The 17,829-nt window shown below is 39.5% G+C and overlaps 1 protein-coding gene across 1 annotated transcript in view; it reads right to left on the bottom strand.

The window, feature by feature from the left end:
- The window catches only part of Abca13 (ATP binding cassette subfamily A member 13), a 428,395-nt gene that overhangs the window by 239,991 nt on the left and 170,575 nt on the right, over positions 1–17,829 (bottom strand). The window contains exons 34-36 of the mRNA XM_036201460.1: positions 16,551–16,880; positions 13,845–13,914; positions 11,767–11,898 (exon numbers count right to left, since the gene is read on the bottom strand). Of these exons, the coding sequence (XP_036057353.1) occupies positions 11,767–11,898; positions 13,845–13,914; positions 16,551–16,880 (532 nt within the window). The remainder of the gene's footprint in view (positions 1–11,766; positions 11,899–13,844; positions 13,915–16,550; positions 16,881–17,829) is intronic.

Raw genomic sequence — 17,829 nt, forward strand, 5'->3', positions numbered from 1 at the left:
TTTGTCCCAGACCCCAACCCTAGCAGACACCTCCTGCTAACCCAAGGGCTGTTCCTCCCAGGGCAGCAAGTAGGCAGAAGAAAACCACGCCTCTCCTACTACACTGAGATCCAATCCCCCAACTCTCATCCCTAGCTCTGTAGCTGGAAGTCTTGTGGTCTCCCTTTCCTCTCTGATCCCATCCCAAGGGATCACAAAGACCTTCTCCTCCTCCAACCTTCCTTCTTCCAATTCATCCCAGCCTCCCAACACCACCAGGCATTTCCTGTGAACACACCAGCTGAGCAAGCCAGGAAAACATTCAACAGCCATCACATGCTCCTAAAATCCAGGGAGAAAACAGGAAGCAAAGAACAAAAAAATAAAAATAAAAATAAAAAACAAGGCAAAAAAACACAAATCCAGAAATGAGCACCTAGACCTATAAAACCTATTTAAGACCACATTCCTAGATGCCCGCATAAAAGAACAATGAATAACAGCCAAGGCAATATATCTCCACCAGAGATCAGCTATCCTATCACAGCAGGCCTTGAATATTCCAACATAGCTGAAGCACAAGAAAAAGACCTTAAAACCAACTATATGAAAATGATAGAGATCCTTAAAGAGGAAATTATTAAACCTCTTAAAGAAAGTCAGGAAAATACAAACAAAATATTGGAAGAAATTTTTTTTAAATCCAAGAAAACGCAAACAACAGTTGAAGGAAATGAATAAGACTGTTCAAGACCTGAAAATGGAAACAGAACCAAAAAAGAAAACACAAAGAGAGTGAATTCTGGAAATGAAAAATTTAGGAATTTGAACAGGACATAGAGATAAAAGTTTCACCAACAGAATACAAGAGATGGAAGAGAGAATCTCAGGTGCTGAAGACATTATAGATGCCTATAAAGGTATAAAAAGCACACAGAACACCAAATAAATTGGACCAGAGGGTAAGACCTTTTGCCACATAATGATTCAAACATTAAATGCACAAAACAAATAAAGAATATTAAAAGCTGCAACAGAAAAAGATCAAGTAACATATAAAGGCAGACCTATTAGAATTACCTCTGACTTCTGAATGATTTTACATGACTTTCTTTATAAAAGCCAGAAAGGTGTAGACAAATTTGCTTCAGATTCTAAGAGACCACAGATGCCAGCCCTTATACCTAGCAAAACTTTCAAACGCCGTAGATAGAGAAAAGATCTTCCATAGTAAAGTCAAATTTAAACAATATCTATCTTAAAAATCCAGCAATACAGAAGATGCTAGAAGGAAAATTCCAAAACAAAGAGGTTAACTACACTCATAAAAACACAGGAAATAAATATTCCCTCACACTAGCAAATCCAAAAAAAGGGAAACACACACACACACACACACACACACACACACACACACACACACACACCTCTCCAACACCACCACCACCAACAACAACAACAACATAACAAGAATCAACAATCATTGGTCATTGATATCTCTCAATATCAATGGTCAAAATTCCATAATAAAAAAAAAAAACAGATTAAGAGAATGGACATGAAAATAGGATCCATCCTTCTGCTGCATCCAAAAAACACACCTCAACATCAAGAATACACATTAACTCAGGAAAAGGGGTTGGAAAAAGATATTCCAAGCAAATGAACCTAAGAAGCAAACTGGTGTAGCCCATTTTAATATCCAACAAAATAGACTTCAAACCAAAATTAATCAAAAGAGATAGGGAAGGACACTATGTATTCATCAAAGAAATCAAAGGAAAAAAATCTACCAAGATAACGTTTCAATTCTTAACATCTATGACTCAAAAACATGGGCACACCTGTTTGTAAAATAAACATTACTACAGCTTAAATCACATCTTGACTTTCACACACTGTCAGTAGAAGACTTAATTACACCAATCTCACCAATGGACAGGTCATCCAGACAAAATTAAATTGAGAAATACTGGAGTTAAGAGATGTTATAAACCAAATGGACCTAACAGATATTTACAGAACTGTAGCAAGAATCTTAAGAGTTCTTATTAATAAAATCAAACCTGAGCCAGGTATTGGGGTGACCACTGGAAGATCAGAGAAGCAGAACAAGGCACAGCTACCTCACCTCGGTTCCTCAGCTGATCCTGTTTTCTCAGACTGGAAGCCTCTGAGTCCTCATCTGAATGGGTCCCAGCTGAACTGCTGCTCAAAAGCCTAAAATCTTAACCAGCCAAATGCTTCTAGTTCCTGGTTTTCATGCCTTATAGACCTTTCTGCTTTCTGACATCACTCCCCAGGATTAAGGGCGTGAGTCACCATGCTTGGCTGTATCCTTAAACAGATGGATTTCTGCCTCTGGGATGCTAGGATTAATGGCGCGTGCTAACACTGCCTATCCTCTATGTTTAATATTGTGGCTGTCCTGTCTCTGATCCCAGATAAGTTTATTAGAGTGTATAATATTTTGGGGAACACAATACCACCACACAGAACATTTCACCGAAACACAAAAGAATATACCTTCTTCTATGCACCTCATGGAACTTTCTCCAAAATTAGCCACATACTCAGACACAAAGCAAGGCTCAACAGATACAAGAAGTTTGAAATAACTTTCTAAAACCTTTCAGACCACCACAGATTAAAGCTAGATATCAACAACAACAGAACCAACATAAAGCTTAAAAATTCATAAACACAGAAAAATTCTCTATTGAATGAAAAATGCATCAAGTCAGATATAAAGAAAGAAATTAAACACTTTCTAGAACTCACTGAAAATGAATACACAGAATATCCAAACATATGGGACCTGATGAAATAGCACTAAGTGCCTAAATAAAAAAATTGAAGAGATCCCATACTAGCAACTTAACAGCCCGCCTGAAAGAACAAAGTGAAGTAATGACACATGAGAGTAGATAGCAAGAAATAATCAAAATGAGTGCTGAAGTAAATAAAATAGAAACAAAGAGAACAATACAAAGAATCATTGAAACAAAAAGTTGGTTCTTTGAGAAAATCAACAAGTTAGACATACCCTTATCTAAACTAACTAAAAGGCATAGCAAGAATATCCAATTAACAAAATCAGCAATGAAAAGGGGAACATAAAGCACACCTATATACAAACGACAAGTGGACTGAAAAAGAAATTAGGGAAACAACACCTTTCACTATAGCTTCAAATAATATAATATATCTTGGGGTAACTCCAACCAAGTAATAGTAAAAGTCTTGTATGATTAAAACTTCAAATCTTTGAACAAGATATCAGAAGACAGGTCTCCCATGCTTATGGATCTGTAGGATTAACATAATAAAGATGGCTATCCTTCCAAAAGCAATCTACAGATTCAGTGCAATCCCTATCAAAATCCCAACACATTTCTTTACTGACCTTTAAAGGACAATTGTCAACTTCATACATAAAAACAAAAAACTAAGGATAGTTAAAATAAGCCTGAAGTTAACTGCTAGAGGTCTCAACCATTCCTGATTTCAAGATGTACTACAGAGCTATAGTAATAAAAACTACATGGTATTGGCATAAAAACAGACATGTTGATCAAAGATGGAATTAAAGTCTCAGACATAAATCCACATACCTATGGACACCTGATTTTTTATAAAGAAGCCAGAAATACACCCTGAAAAAAAGACAGCATCTTCAACAATGGTGCTGGTCAAATTGGATGTCTGTATGTAGAAGAATGATAATATATCCATACTTAGCACCCTGCACAAAATTCAAGTCTGAATGGATCAAAATTCAACATAAAGTCAGATAGACTGAATCTGATAGAAGAAGGAAGTGGGGGATAGCCTTGACACAGGAGTAGACTTTTGGAACAGAACACCAATAGCATAGGCACTAAGAATGACAGTTAATAAATGGGTCCTCATGAAACTGAAAAGCTTCTGTGAGGCAAAGGACATCATCATTTAGACAAAGCGGCAGCCTATCACTTTGGGAATGGAAAAAGATTTTTACCAATTCAATATCTGATAAAGGATTAATATCAGAAATATATAAAGAACTTGAGCAACTAGATATCAAAAAATTAAATAATACAAATTAAAAAATGAGATACAGACCTAAACAGAGAATTCTTAATAGAAGAAATTCAAATGGCTGAGAAGCACTTAAAGAAATGGTCAACATCCTCAGCCATTACAGAAATGCAAATCTAAAATATTTTGAGATTCCATCAGAATCCACCTGTCAGAATGGCTAAGATCAACACCACAAGTGCCAGCCCATGTTGGTGAGGACGTGGAGCAAGTAGAACACTCCTCCGCTGCAGGTGGAGGGTGCAAACTTGTGCAAGCACTATGAAAATCAATATGGCAGTTCCTCAGAAAGTTAAGAATCAATCTACCTCAAGACTCAGCTATACCACTTCCAGGCATATACCCAAAGGATTCCCTATCCTATCACAAGGACATTTGTTTAACTAAACAGCTATTTTTTAAAATGACATCTTGAAATTTGCAAGTAAATGGGTGGACCTAGAAAAAAATCATCCTGAGTGAGATAACCCAGACTCAGAAAGATAAATATGGTATGTATTCTAAGTGGATATTAGTTGTTAAGTAAATGATAATGAAGCTACAATCAGTAGACACAGAAAGGTTAGGTAAAGAGGAAGAGTCAATGGGGGGAACGCATGGATCTTCATAAGAGAAGAAAATAGAATGGAATACATGGGTAGTCTGGGAGCGGGTGGGAGATTAGATGAGGGAATGAGGTGAAAGGGAAGAGTATGAGCAGAGATGGATGGAATTGGGGGGGGTGTCTAAGGAGGTGGTGTAGAAAACTAGTGTAGGGGAATCTGCCTATAATCTATAAAGGTGATCCTAACGAGGACTTCTGGTAATGAGGGATATGAAGTCTCATCTGGCCATCATGCCAGGTAAGGCTTTCCAATGGCAGGACTGGGCTGCATTCAATTGAGTTGTTGGCCAAGGGTGTCTCATGGAAATCCCCAAACAAACCAGGCTGCTGCTAAGACAAAAGGTTAGTCTTTGCAAACTGACAGCAGGCCCCACATAACTCATTGAACATGGAGAAGTGGAGATGGTCCCTATATGGAATCATCACCCCTAAGTTCTAGTGTCTTTGGTATGGGAAGGTACTTTGTAGGCTACCCAGAAAGAAATGGGGACATCAACCCAGCCATAAAACCTCTGTCTTGCTTGAAAAGTATGCTAAATATATGGTGGCATAGAACTTGAGGGAGTAGCCAATGTCTGATTTTACCTAAGTCCCACTCTACAAGAAGGAACCCATACCTGACACTTCTAGGGTAACCAAGAATCAGAGACTAGGTAGCCCAGAGACCTAGGGTGAAACCAAATACTATTGGTAAAAATAATCTTAAAATGTATCAATAAAATTACTCTTAATGCCAGTCTGCTAGACACATGGATCAATGACATCTTATCCAGTCATCAGAGAGGCTTCCACCAGCAGCAAATGGAACAGATGCAGAGACCTTCAGCCAGACATTATATGAAGAGAGCATAAATGGGATGTTTTCATCAAATCCCTCCCTCAGAGCTCACAGGGTATCATGAAAATTTAAGAGCCAAAGGGGATAGAAGACACCTGGAGAACAAGGCCCCCTGAATCAACTAAGCAAGGTGTGTATGAGCTCACAGAGACTGGAGCATCAAGCATGGAGCCAACATGGGTCTGTGCCAGGTCCCTTGTATGTATATCACATCTTTTAGCTTAATAATTTTATGAGATTCCTAACTGTGACAATGAGTGTATCTCTGACTCCTGTGCTTGCTCTTAGGACTCTTTTTCTCCTGTTGGGTTGCCCTGTACAATTTCAATATAATAGTTTTTGCTTCATCTTATTAGTATTTTATTTTGTCAGGTTTTGGGCTGTAACCTCTTAGATGCTTGTTCTTTCCTTTTTTCTTTCTTTCTTTTGTTTTTTGTTTTTTGTTTTTTGAGACAGGGTTTCTCTGTGTTTTGTTTTGTTTTGTTTTGTTTTTTGGTTTTTGGTTTTTTTTGCTTGTTTGTTTGTTTTTTTGCCTGTACTGAATCTTGCTCTGTAGACCAGACAGGCCTTGAACTCACAAAGATCTACCTGGCTCTGCCTCTTGAGTGCTGGGATTAAAGGCATGCACCACCACTGCCCAGCTTGCCTATTTTTTCTAATCAAAGACAGAAAGGGAGTGGATCTGGAGAGGAGAGGAGGTAGAGAGAAACTGGTAAAAGTAGAGGGAGGATAAAGAGAAACTAAAATCAGGATATACTGTGTGAGGAAAGAATTGTGGTGGTTTGAAAGAAAATGGCCCACAAAGGAAGTGGCACTATCAGGAGGTGTGGCCTTGTTGGAGGAAGTGTGTCACTGTGGGGGCGGGCTTTGAGGTCTCTTTCTCAAGCTTCCCTCAGTGTGATAGTCAGTCAATTTCCTGTTGCCCCTGAGTCAAGATGTAAGCCCCATGTCTGCCTGCATGCCTTCATGCTCCCTGCCATGATAATAATGGACTGAATCTCTGAAACCGTGAGCCACCCAGAATTAAATGCTTTCTTTGTAAGAGTTGCTATGGTCATGGTATCTCTTCACAGCAGTAGAGATGCTAACCAAAACAGAATTTGGTACCAGAGACTGGAGTATTTCTGTGATAGGCCAGACCATGTGTTTGTTTGGACTTTGGTACTCTGGGTTAGGAAAGCAATAGAATGCTTTAAGCACCTCTTAATGATCCATACTAGTAGGAACATGGGAAACCGTGGTACTAAGAGTTATTTGAACTGTACAGGGCTATCTCAAGAAGGCTCAGAGAAGAATTTTAGTATGCTGCCTAGAGACTGTTCTTGAGATATTTTAGTGAAAAATGAGGCTGCCTTTTACCCTTGTCCAAAGAGTCTGCCTGAGGTTAGGTGAAGAGTTTTAGATTCACTCTGTTGGAGAGGAAATCTCAAACAGCCTAGTATAGACTCTGTTATGTGGTTATAAGTGGTAACTCTAATGAAGATTTATAATGAAAGGAGCAAGCTGAGGAAGGAAAAATATTTGAGGAGAAAGAGCACCAGGAAGTGGAACAGAGTTAAGTCCTGTGTTCTATGAGATAAACAGATTAATAAATAGAATAAAGGGAGTGGTGACCTCGGAGCACAATTCCACCCAGCTAAATTTCCAACGTTGGGAAAGGAATTAAAGAAAAGTTTAGAGCCTGGTGTGGTGGTGCATGCCTTTAATCTCAGCACGGGAAAGCAGAGGCTGGAGGATCTCTGAGTTTGAGGCCAGCCTGTTCTAAAGATCAAGTTCAAGGACAGCCATGCTTAGATAGTAAAAGGAAAACAGAAAGCTAGTGAAGACATAATGAAACATGGGGGCCATGTTCTAGCCCCAATAAATAGCAGAATTTGCCAGCTTCAGCAATGTGGTTCTGGCTTTAGCATTAAGGATAGAAGAAATGGGATATATAAGCAATCTCTGTGCCTAAAGACGGCTGCTAAAGCCAGTCATTTGTCAGGGGTGTCCCTGAATGGAGGCTTAATAGAGAGGCTAATGTCTGAACCTGTGAAGTTGCATCCTGGATTGCTTTGGAGAACTCAAGATGTTAGAGATGCCAGAGTCATAGGATACCTGCCGAGGAGAGCTACTAACGGAATGGAACCAGCCCAAGAGAAAGAAGTGTGTTGCAGTCAACAAAGCTGAACAGAATTAGAGATGGGAAGAGCGTTTCGACATCAGACATGGAAATGCAGAGTTTAGAGTTTGCCCAGCTGGTTTTTGGTCTTGCTTCGGCCCAGCATTTCCTCTTTATGTTCCCTTCCCTATGTTTTGGAATGGTAACTTATATCCTGTGCCATTACATATTGGCTTTTTTATTTTGATATTTACAGAGGGGATTACAATTAAGAGATTGCCATGTGCCTCAGAAGAGACTTTGGACTTTGGACTTTTAAACATTGTTGAGATTTTGATAGACTATGGAGATTTGAAGTTGGGTTGAATGCATTTTTTGCATTATGTATGGCTATAACCCCTTGGAGGCCAGGGAGTGGGATGTGGTGGTTTGAAAGAAAATGGCCCCCAAAGTGAGTGGCACTATTAGGAGGTATGGCCTTATTGGAGGAAGAGTGTCACTGGGGAGCAGGCTTTGAGGTCTTTTTTTCTCAAGCTTCCCTCAGTGTAGCAATCAGTCAACTTCCTGCTGCCTCTGAGTCAAGATATAAGAACTGTCAGCTTCAACACCATGTTTGCCTGCACACCATCATGCTCCCTGCCATGATGATAATGGACTGAACCTCTGAACTGTAAGCAAGCCACCCTGAATTAAATGTTCCCTTTATAAGAGTTGTCATGGTCATGGTGTCTCTTCATAGCAATAGAAACCCTAACTAAGACAAGAATCTATTTTCAATAAAAGGAAAACAAAGAAGAAACCAATAACATCGAGAACCTTAAATCTGAGAGTATTTCCTCAGAATCAACACACAGAATCAATTGTCTAGAGGTCTCCAAGCTTGTACATCATGCTGCCAGCCAAATTTGGTTATTTGAGGCTCCCAGGTGGTCCTAGTTTTAAAGGCATGAAGAGGTCATGAAGTGCAGCTGAGGCTTGGGCCAGGGTCAGAGTCTCTGAAGAGAGCCCAGGAAAGATTATTGTGGAAGTGGTAGTGCAGTTGCATTGGACCCCCAGCATTTTGGACATCCCAGTACCATGGAATGACCAAAAAGAACAGCAGCACAGCACATGTGAAATAGAGCCAGCCTGAACATATGAGACAAGCTGTGTGTGCTATGGATGGCAGAGCCAGAGAAATGCTGTTGCTATGGCCCTTTGAAGCCCAGAGGATTGTGGATGGGTCCCAGACATCAAAAACTTAATACTTTATACTTTGGCTTTGCTTTGATTAAATTGTGACATTGCTTTGCTTCTAGCTTCTTGCAGTAAGAAAATATGTAACTTAGTTTTACTTTTACAGGAGCCCACAAGTGAGGGACCTTAGAATTTTAGAGAAACTTTTGTCTCGTAGAGACTTTGGACATTTTAAAGAAACTGAACTTTTAAAGTGTTGTTTTTTTTTTTTTTTAAGACTATGGGACTTTTAAAACTTGGGATGTTTTATGTTGTGCTATTGATATTAGCATGGGACCTTGGGGATGAACAAGAAAGGAAAGTGTATGGTTAGATAAGTCATGTGTTTGCATCTCAAGTTGGCAAGGAGTCAATTGTTCTGGTTGGGTTTTGTCAACCTGACTCAAACCTAAACAGCTGAGAAGAGGGAACCACAGTTGATAAAATGCATCCATAAGATTGGCCTATAAGGAGGCCTCTGTGACATTTTCTTAATTAGTATTAACATGGGAGGGCCCTGCTTATTGTGGGTAGTGCCACCTCTAGGCCGGTGACCCTGGGTGCTACAAGAAATCAGGCTGAGCAAGCCATGGGGAATAACCAGAATGCAGCATCCCTCCATGGCCTCTGCATCAGCCCCTGCCTCCAGGTTCCTGACCTATTTGAGTTCCTGCCTTGACTTCCTTCAGTGAATGTACTGTAATGTGAAGAGTAAACTGAAATAAACGCTTTCCTCCCTGAGTTGCTTTTGGCTATATTCTCATCACATCAATAAAAGCCTTAATGAGGACATTGGGATTCTTGTACTTCAGGTTTTGACAGTGGAAAAGCAATCAGCACATTTTTGGTCCTTGAATACATTTGATCTCAGCACTGCTGAGGGTAGCCTTATTTTGCTGGTCTTTGTGATTGTGAGGCTCTTTTCTTTGTCCGTGGATTTCTCTATCCAGACACTTTCTTCTTAGGAGTCATGTGTGTTGTGTGATGATGAAGACATCCAGCTTCTCTTCTGGTGACTCTTCTTGATTGCCTTTAGTTCTAGCTGATTTGAGCTCCTCCAAGGAGCAGTGAGTGGCCTTGCACCAACAGAGCCTCAAACCCATCAGCCTTTTTATCTTTAGTTCTGGATCCCCATTTTAAAAAAAAAAAAAAAAAGGATTTCACTAAGTAACTCCGGTTGGCATTGAATCCATGATCCTCTGCCTCCTGCCTCCTAACTAAATGTTGGAATTCCTGGGCTGTGCTACTATGTCTAGCTTGGCTCATTTCTTTCTTTAAAAAAAAATAGTTTATATATTTTAGGCTTTTTTTTTTTTTTTTTTTTTTGCTTCTTAGAGACAGTGTTTCTCTGTATAGTTTTGGTGCCTTTCCTGGAACTCACTCTGTAGACTAGGCTGGCCTTGAACTCACAGAGATCCGACTGCCTCTGCCTCCCAAGTGCTGGGATTAAAGGCGTGAACCACCACCGCCCGGCTTAGGATTTATTTTTAAGTGTGTGTGTGTGTGTGTGTGTGTGTGTGTGTGTGTGTGTAAAAATGAGCACGAGAGTATTGTGCTGACAGATGCCAGAAGAGGATGTCAGGTCGCCTGGAGCTAGAGTCAGTCCTAGGTGGTTGTAAGCAGCCCAGCATTAAGTGTTAGGAACTGAACTAGGGTCCTCTGCAAGAGCAGTAAGCACTCAACAACTGAACTGTCTCTCCAGCCCCTCTGCTCATTTCTCTCTTCTCATGACTGCATTCTCACTCTATAAAGGAACATCACAGCCCATCACAAGCATCCTTTTATTGCATTACTTGGCTTCTTCACTATCCAACTTCTCATCCAGTTTCTTGCCAATTTTGGCCTTCTAGGTTCATTTTATTATTTTCTAATTTCATGCAATCCTACTTTTTCAAAAATAAATTACCTGGTGAGTTGATACCTTATGTCTATTCTTGAGGCCATATTTTTATAGCACTGAAAATGTCTTTTCAATGACCTATTCTTTATGTGTGCTAGTCATCAAGAATTCCATGAGTTCCCCAAATATTAAATAGATTTTCACAGTGAGAAAAAAAGTAATTTATTTTTCCATCCATCCCTCTGTTTTCATTTGCATGTTTGAAATCTGTATTTATAGTTTTTAATTTTAAAAGTTACAAGTCCATTCTTCTGGAAAATATAGAGCCAAAGTCACAAGAAAATTCAATAAAATATAATACCATCCATACGTCAATTCTAAAAATGTTGTTCAAAATTACAAAGTAATTTTTCTGCCTTTTAGCCTGAACCAAAATGGTAAATGTATATTTCTGTCTCTCTTGACTCAGCAGAGAAACACATTACTCCTGTCTTGCCCATCCTTCCTTGTGATAAGTGTCATCCCCCTGCCTCTAGGTCATGCCTGCCACATTAAAGAAGAAGCATGTTACATTCAGAGAAATCCTTATCTAGGACACTACCTAACCTACAGGCTTGGATTTGGAACTGACTCCTAAGTGCCCCTCCTCTAGCCCACTATTCCAACATCCTCTACTCTGTTTGCTTTCTTCAAGCATCTACCTCCTGCTAGACTGCCCTCAGATGAGTTCTTTCCATATACCCTTCCCCTACCCTATCACTGATCCCCCTAGATGTCTTAGATATGTGCAGGCCAATACCTCCAGAGGCCCCAGACTCCTTTGGCCTGACTGTCCTCGTGACCACTTCCTTCATACACGTGTCCTTAGAAAGCAGAGCTTGTGGCTGTGTGGTCTACAGAAGCCCACTGTTGAGAGCTGGAGGTGGGTTCCAAGAACTTTCCCTTTTACTCATCCTGTGATACCTCACCTGGCCTTTGGCCTTTACTCAGAATATACATTCTCCTAAAACTTAAAGCTCCTTTAAAAGTAGTTCCTAAGACCTCTCTTTCACATAGCTACTATGAAGGATAACATTCGGTGCTGTCTTATAAAAATGAAGACTTCTTACCAGGGACCAAATTGCTGAAATACCATCCACAGAGAAAATAAAGGATTGAATCAAATAGAATCATCCAGCATACCCAGCCAAATGTCATGCCCCCTGGCTCTGGAGCTCGGTACATGTTACTCCACTGGATCCCTGGCCAGAGAAGAAAGGAAAGAGTTATAGGGGCTTATTTATTTTTTTTACTGTAGGTTTGATAAGGGAGTTTACTAGTTCTATAGGAGCCTCATGTAAAACAAAAAGCAAGTCGATACCAGCAATGCTAACTCTTCAAAGACATCATTAGCTTGTGTAATCTCACCTCTATTTCAAAGGGAGCCATGAGCAACCATTAGTGTCATGTCAATCATCAACATTCCAAAACATTCTGAAAGTCATTTATATCTAGTCTTACTGACTTAACTAAAGAGCAATTTTATACTTATGGACAAAAAGTATTGTTTAATAACATGTTAAATTATATAATACTCTGCTCTAGGAATATAGAAAGTCTAGGATAGAAAAAAAATCATTATTTTCTCATGTTTGCAATTTATTCCTTGATTATAATATAAACTGAGAACATTATTCCTCTTTCTGTTCCCTGTGGCACTAAGTTAGAATCCATCTTTAAAAAAATTTAACCACTGTATACTTGCTATCATTTGGACCAAAATAATCAATTAATTTAATTAATTCTCTATGCTACTTTCCTTCTATATCTTCTTGGTCCAGTTTTGACTTTTAAGATCAATTGGAGGAAAATGGAAGAAGAAACCATTTAAGATCACAAGGGCATTTTAACATGCTTTCCTGGAAAAGTTAGATAAATCCAGTAGTGCAAAGTGACTGGCCAGAACAATAACATCCAATGTTGAGTTTTACCTATGGTTTATATTTTCCTTTATTTCCAAAGCACACCTCCAAACAATATGAACACCTAAAAAAGTATATATTCTTACTTAAGGAGTTTATGATGAAAAAAATTGCAATGTAAGTAAAATGGTGCAGCCAATACATTCTTAAATTATTTTTTTTTCTGAAAATGCTGTGATTTTATTTTTTCCCCATTTTTATTTATTTACTTTTCTATTATCAGCTTGATACAGTATAAATTCTTATCCTAATAGTGAAATGTTCGATTGAGGCTTGCCCAGTAATTGAGTAAAACCAAAACACAGTCATCCCAGGTTCTGTGGGTTGCAGTCTGATTGTTTTTTTTGCTTTATATCTAGAATCCACTTATGAATGAGTACATACCATGTTTGTCCTTCTGGGTTTGGGTTACCTCACTCAGGATGATATTTTCTAGTTCCATCCATTTGCCTGCAAATTTCATGCTGTCATTGTTTTTCTCTGCTGAGTAGTACTCCATTGTGTATATGTACCACATTTTCTTAAGGGGCTAGAGATGTAGCTCAGTTGGTAAATTTACTTGTCTGGCACACACCAAACACTAACACTGTGTACACCAAATGTGGTTATGTATACCTGTAATCCATGCACTTGGAAGGTGCTGACAAGAAAATCCAAAGTTCAAGGTCATCCTCAGCTACACAGGGAGTTCGAGTCTAACCTAAGTTATAGAACTTATTTTAAAAAATTATTTAAGCTGGATATATGGGTAAATATATATATCAAAAATGGAGGTGATGGTTGTGACCTTTTCTTTGCTAATTCGACTTAAGACCCAGAAAACAATGAAGGTGTGCATAGAAGAGGCAGTAAAGGCTCCAGCTAGACTTGTCCTAGTTCAACCACAGTCTAGCAGATGGAAAGCATGTGCCCATCCTCATCCTTGGAAGAATCTAGAAGGTCAACAGATTGACTATGTACCATAAGTAAGACCTATGCACTAGCCTGGATCTATAGCTGGACTGGGGTAGTATCTGCAACAAGAGATGCTCTGATGTGAATATTTTTACTGTTCTCAGAACCACAGCAACTAGGTAAGGGGAAGTTACCTATCAGCAAAACTCAATATCAGGATCTCCTTCAAAATTTTTCACTTGGTAACAAGACTTTCTGCCAGTTCAGTTGCTTGGTAGCTGCACTTTTCTGAACCACAGAAAGCTACCTTGTGAAGAAAGGCTATCTCTTACCTTCCTCCTGTCCTTCCAGAAATGTAATGAAAAAGACTCCTTGTCCAAAGGCTGTGGTTGAGAGCAAGCACTGCCAAGATCAGTGGAGGGGGGAAACAGGCATTAGTGTTTGAGAGGTGACCACAGAAAACTCACTACACAAAATTTGAAGAAACACCAAGACACCTCCCAATTCAAACGTTCAAAGGACAGCATTATTTCAGGTGACAGCTTAAAAATCTGAGCCAGAAGAGATTAGCAGTATCGGAGCACTCTGAAAAGCATGCTCACCAGCTTGTTTTTAATGCTAAAAGGAATTATTTCTTTTCACTGCAACACTCGAGGTGTCATAAATCCAATGCACTGAATACAGAAACATGTAACACAAAACAGTGGGAAATGGACTAGAGCAATTTACTATTTCTTGTTATTAAATGTTTGCCTTGGAGCACTCTCTGAATAGACTGATGAATGTCTACACAATTCTACACTATGAAAGGAGTGTATTAAAGGAAGCTGTCAGTTTTTCTTCAGTGGAAGAGGTCTTATGTCAAAAAAGGAAAATCACTAAAAAGCATCATACATTTAAAATACAATGTATGAGAATTAGAAGTCATCACTAGCTGGAAAGCATTTGCAAGTGCAACACAAATGCTATATGGATAAATGCCTTAGACTTACAAACAAGCAAAACTAAGATCACTGTGTTGTCAGTTATTCTGTGTGTAAGGAGTTTATGAGCAGGAGGTGGCAAGGGTTCCATTTATGTTATTTATTCTAGGAATCCCTGACTGATTCTGTTACACAATTATTGCTTTTAAGTTGCTGCAGGTGTGTTACGCTCTAATCAAGAACATGATGAGAACATATCAGTGTGGCAGACACTAACTGCAAAGACCAATTTATCCTATGTGTGCATATCTGTATTAAGTATATTTGGCTACCAAAAAAAAAACAAAAACAAAAAAACAGAACAGCTGAGCCTGGTGCTGCATGCCTATAATCCCTGCTACTTGGGTGCTGAGGCAGAAAAATTACAAGTTCAAAATCTGCATGGGATATAGAATGAGTTTAAGGCCAGCTGGAGCAAGTTAATGGAACTCTTTCTCAAAACAAAAAGGGGTTTTTTTAAGTGGTAGAGCACTTATCTGTTACATTTCACAGCCCAGATTCAATTCCCAATGCCAGAAGAAAGGGGACAAGTCCAATACTGAATTGTCACTTAATTGAAGTTGGAGAAATGAATCAGGCACACACATTTTCTCTGAGGCTCTAGATGAACACAGAAGGTATGATCCACTACAGGAATAAGTGACACACTCACCTTTCAGGAATTCCATGTTGGAAAGAGAACTTTTTAAGTTTTTATGGTATTTTTTGAGAATTTCATATGTGAGTACTGTTTTTACATAATATTTCTACCACTCTCTCTCCCCCTCCAACCCTCCCTGTGCTCCCCCAATCTCTCCAAAATTTATGAACTCTTTTTTTTTACTTTTGTTACACACAAATATGCATGCTGCTCATGTGCACATATATATAAAGTTTAGCAGGTCCATTTAGTGTTGCTCAAATATTTATATATTTATGGCTGAATGGGATCAGAGAAGATTTCTTTCCCTCTCCCATCACCATTAATTGCCTGTCACTCTTCACCTAGGGTGGAGCTTTGTGAGATTTTCTTCAGCTGCCTTATCATGTCAATTGCTAGTGTTGTTTTTCATGTCTGGTTTAGGTGACCACATTGTTGACACTTCACGGTACAGCTTTCCTGTCATATACAGAGGACACTACCTCACAGCATAGCTCCCTGTCATATATAGAGTACCATCTCTCAGCAGACTTCTTGATCCTCTGGTTCTTATAATATTTCCACCCCCTCTTTCCCAGTGTTTTCTTAGCCTTAGCCTTTGCCCTGTAGATGTATCTACAAAGGGAAGGTCACCCTATGGTCTGTTGTTTCCTGAACATTGACCAGTCATATGTTTCCAAATACTCCAGCAATCCATGGGCTTGAAATGTCCCTAAATCCTCTTCAAAATGATTCTGGTCACACCTCCTAACAGACTGTTATTTCAGGACATTGATTGACCCACTAGAAGAGGGGATGCAAGCTGATATAGACACAACTCTAGCTCTTAAAGAACCTGATATGATATTGATGTGTTTATCCCCACCATACTGACTGAATTCCTACTATGTGTCAGACACAGTGCCTGCCAGACAAGAGTCAAGAAAGAATCTGTTGCTTATCTCATACTGCAGACTTGAAAGCATCCTCACTCTTTTTCAGGGCATACATTCCCAATGGATGAGTGATTCTGACATTGCTAACGGAGAGATCTTTCCACTTAATGTGATATAACTCATGATGCTTCAAGAAAAATGCTTATTTTTAACTTCCAAAATAGCTTCAGAAATCTATTTTTTCCATGCATGAAACAAAGAGAATCCAAAGTTATATGTTTCCTTCAGGAGGATGCTGACTTCCCAGAATCCTCGGAGAGACCCCATTACAGAAAACTGACAATTCTTAATGGCCTTCCACTACATCACTGCAAGTCAATGAACCACTATTGTAGTCCTGCATCTGTGGGCAGAATACAGAGTGGAGACCTCAGATGTTCCATGTAAGTCAGAACAAAACAGACTGGCAGGCTAGGAGTACATCATGATTAGAGGATACCTATTGGCTACTCTTTGCATTTTGCAAAGCATCTCACTCACCAGAAGGGTCTGAATGGCACAGCTGAGTTGGTTGTGTAGGACTAACAGAACGACGTAGGGCAAGAAGCTGATCATGTACCCCAAACTGGTACACAGGGCTGCTGTGTTTGCTTGGTTGAAAAACACACTTAAGAAATAGCTCAGCATGACAGCTGACACTCCAAAGTCCAGCAAGAAAAGAAAAATGATGAAAGCATCACTATGCATGAAAATGCCACTCATCTTCAGAATGGCAGCCAGAGCAGCGCTGCTCAGAGCTAATGTGGCCATGTTCTCCAGGAACCAGGACAGGAAGTGAATGACCGGATGCAGCCCCATCATCCGCATGTACTGTGAAAAGAAGGAGCCTAGGTTATCACTGCAGTGTACCCTTGAGAAAATGAGATGAGACCATGAGCAAGAGGAACACATTAGTGGGAAAGTACGCCATTTGGTTTGTCAACCCAGCTCTGGAAAAGGCATTGAGAAGGTTATTTCCTTCTATAGTGAATTCCCAAAGGCCTGGTAGTACAGCCATTCACTATGGTCATGGTGTGAAAACTGCAGCTAGACATGAAAGAGTCTCACCAGTAAGAACCATGGCAGGACTGGTGTGAACAGATGTCTTAGACTATCGGCGAGGTTGCCAAAGTTCTATTATGTTTTCTGATTGCTTGGATTTGTTGTGTTTCTCTTAGCTTTTGTTTTTCTGTCTGTTTGTGCCAGCTTTGTTTAATAAAGGCAAATGATGATGGAGGAAAATGAGATGAACTCCCTGGCTGAGGTGGCCTTTACATGGGCTATAGAAGGCATTGTACAAAATAATCTTGCTTGAATTAATAAAATTAATTTCTCCACTAGCCTACCATTTGTTCCAATGCCTTGTGGTGATATTTCAGGGAATGGCTTCATGTGAAAGGAGGTTAAGTAGCTCTGAGGTATGGTCCCCTGCTGGCCACTTAGTAAGTACGTTAGAGAACATAGCAATTGGAACCTTCTGTCTCGAGCCTCTGTGATCATAGATCAAACCCACTTAGAGTAGGAACACAGACATCCTTGAGTAGGTGGTTGTAAACAAGCAAATGATGTGTAGTGTGGTAAGAGCTGATCACGTAGGTCCTGTATTTCAGTAATTGTCCAATAATCAAACAATGAATGCCCATTATTAATTGTCCTCACTCTTCTGGGAAGATGAACAGGCTATCACATCTTCACCAGATACTCTTACAAACTCATTCTTAAACAAGATTGTCTGACATTTTCAAATATTCATATTAGAACAAGAAAATACTAGAATTTT

The sequence above is a fragment of the Onychomys torridus genome, chromosome 10 (genome assembly GCF_903995425.1).
Source record: "Onychomys torridus chromosome 10, mOncTor1.1, whole genome shotgun sequence".
Lineage (NCBI taxonomy): Eukaryota > Metazoa > Chordata > Mammalia > Rodentia > Cricetidae > Onychomys > Onychomys torridus.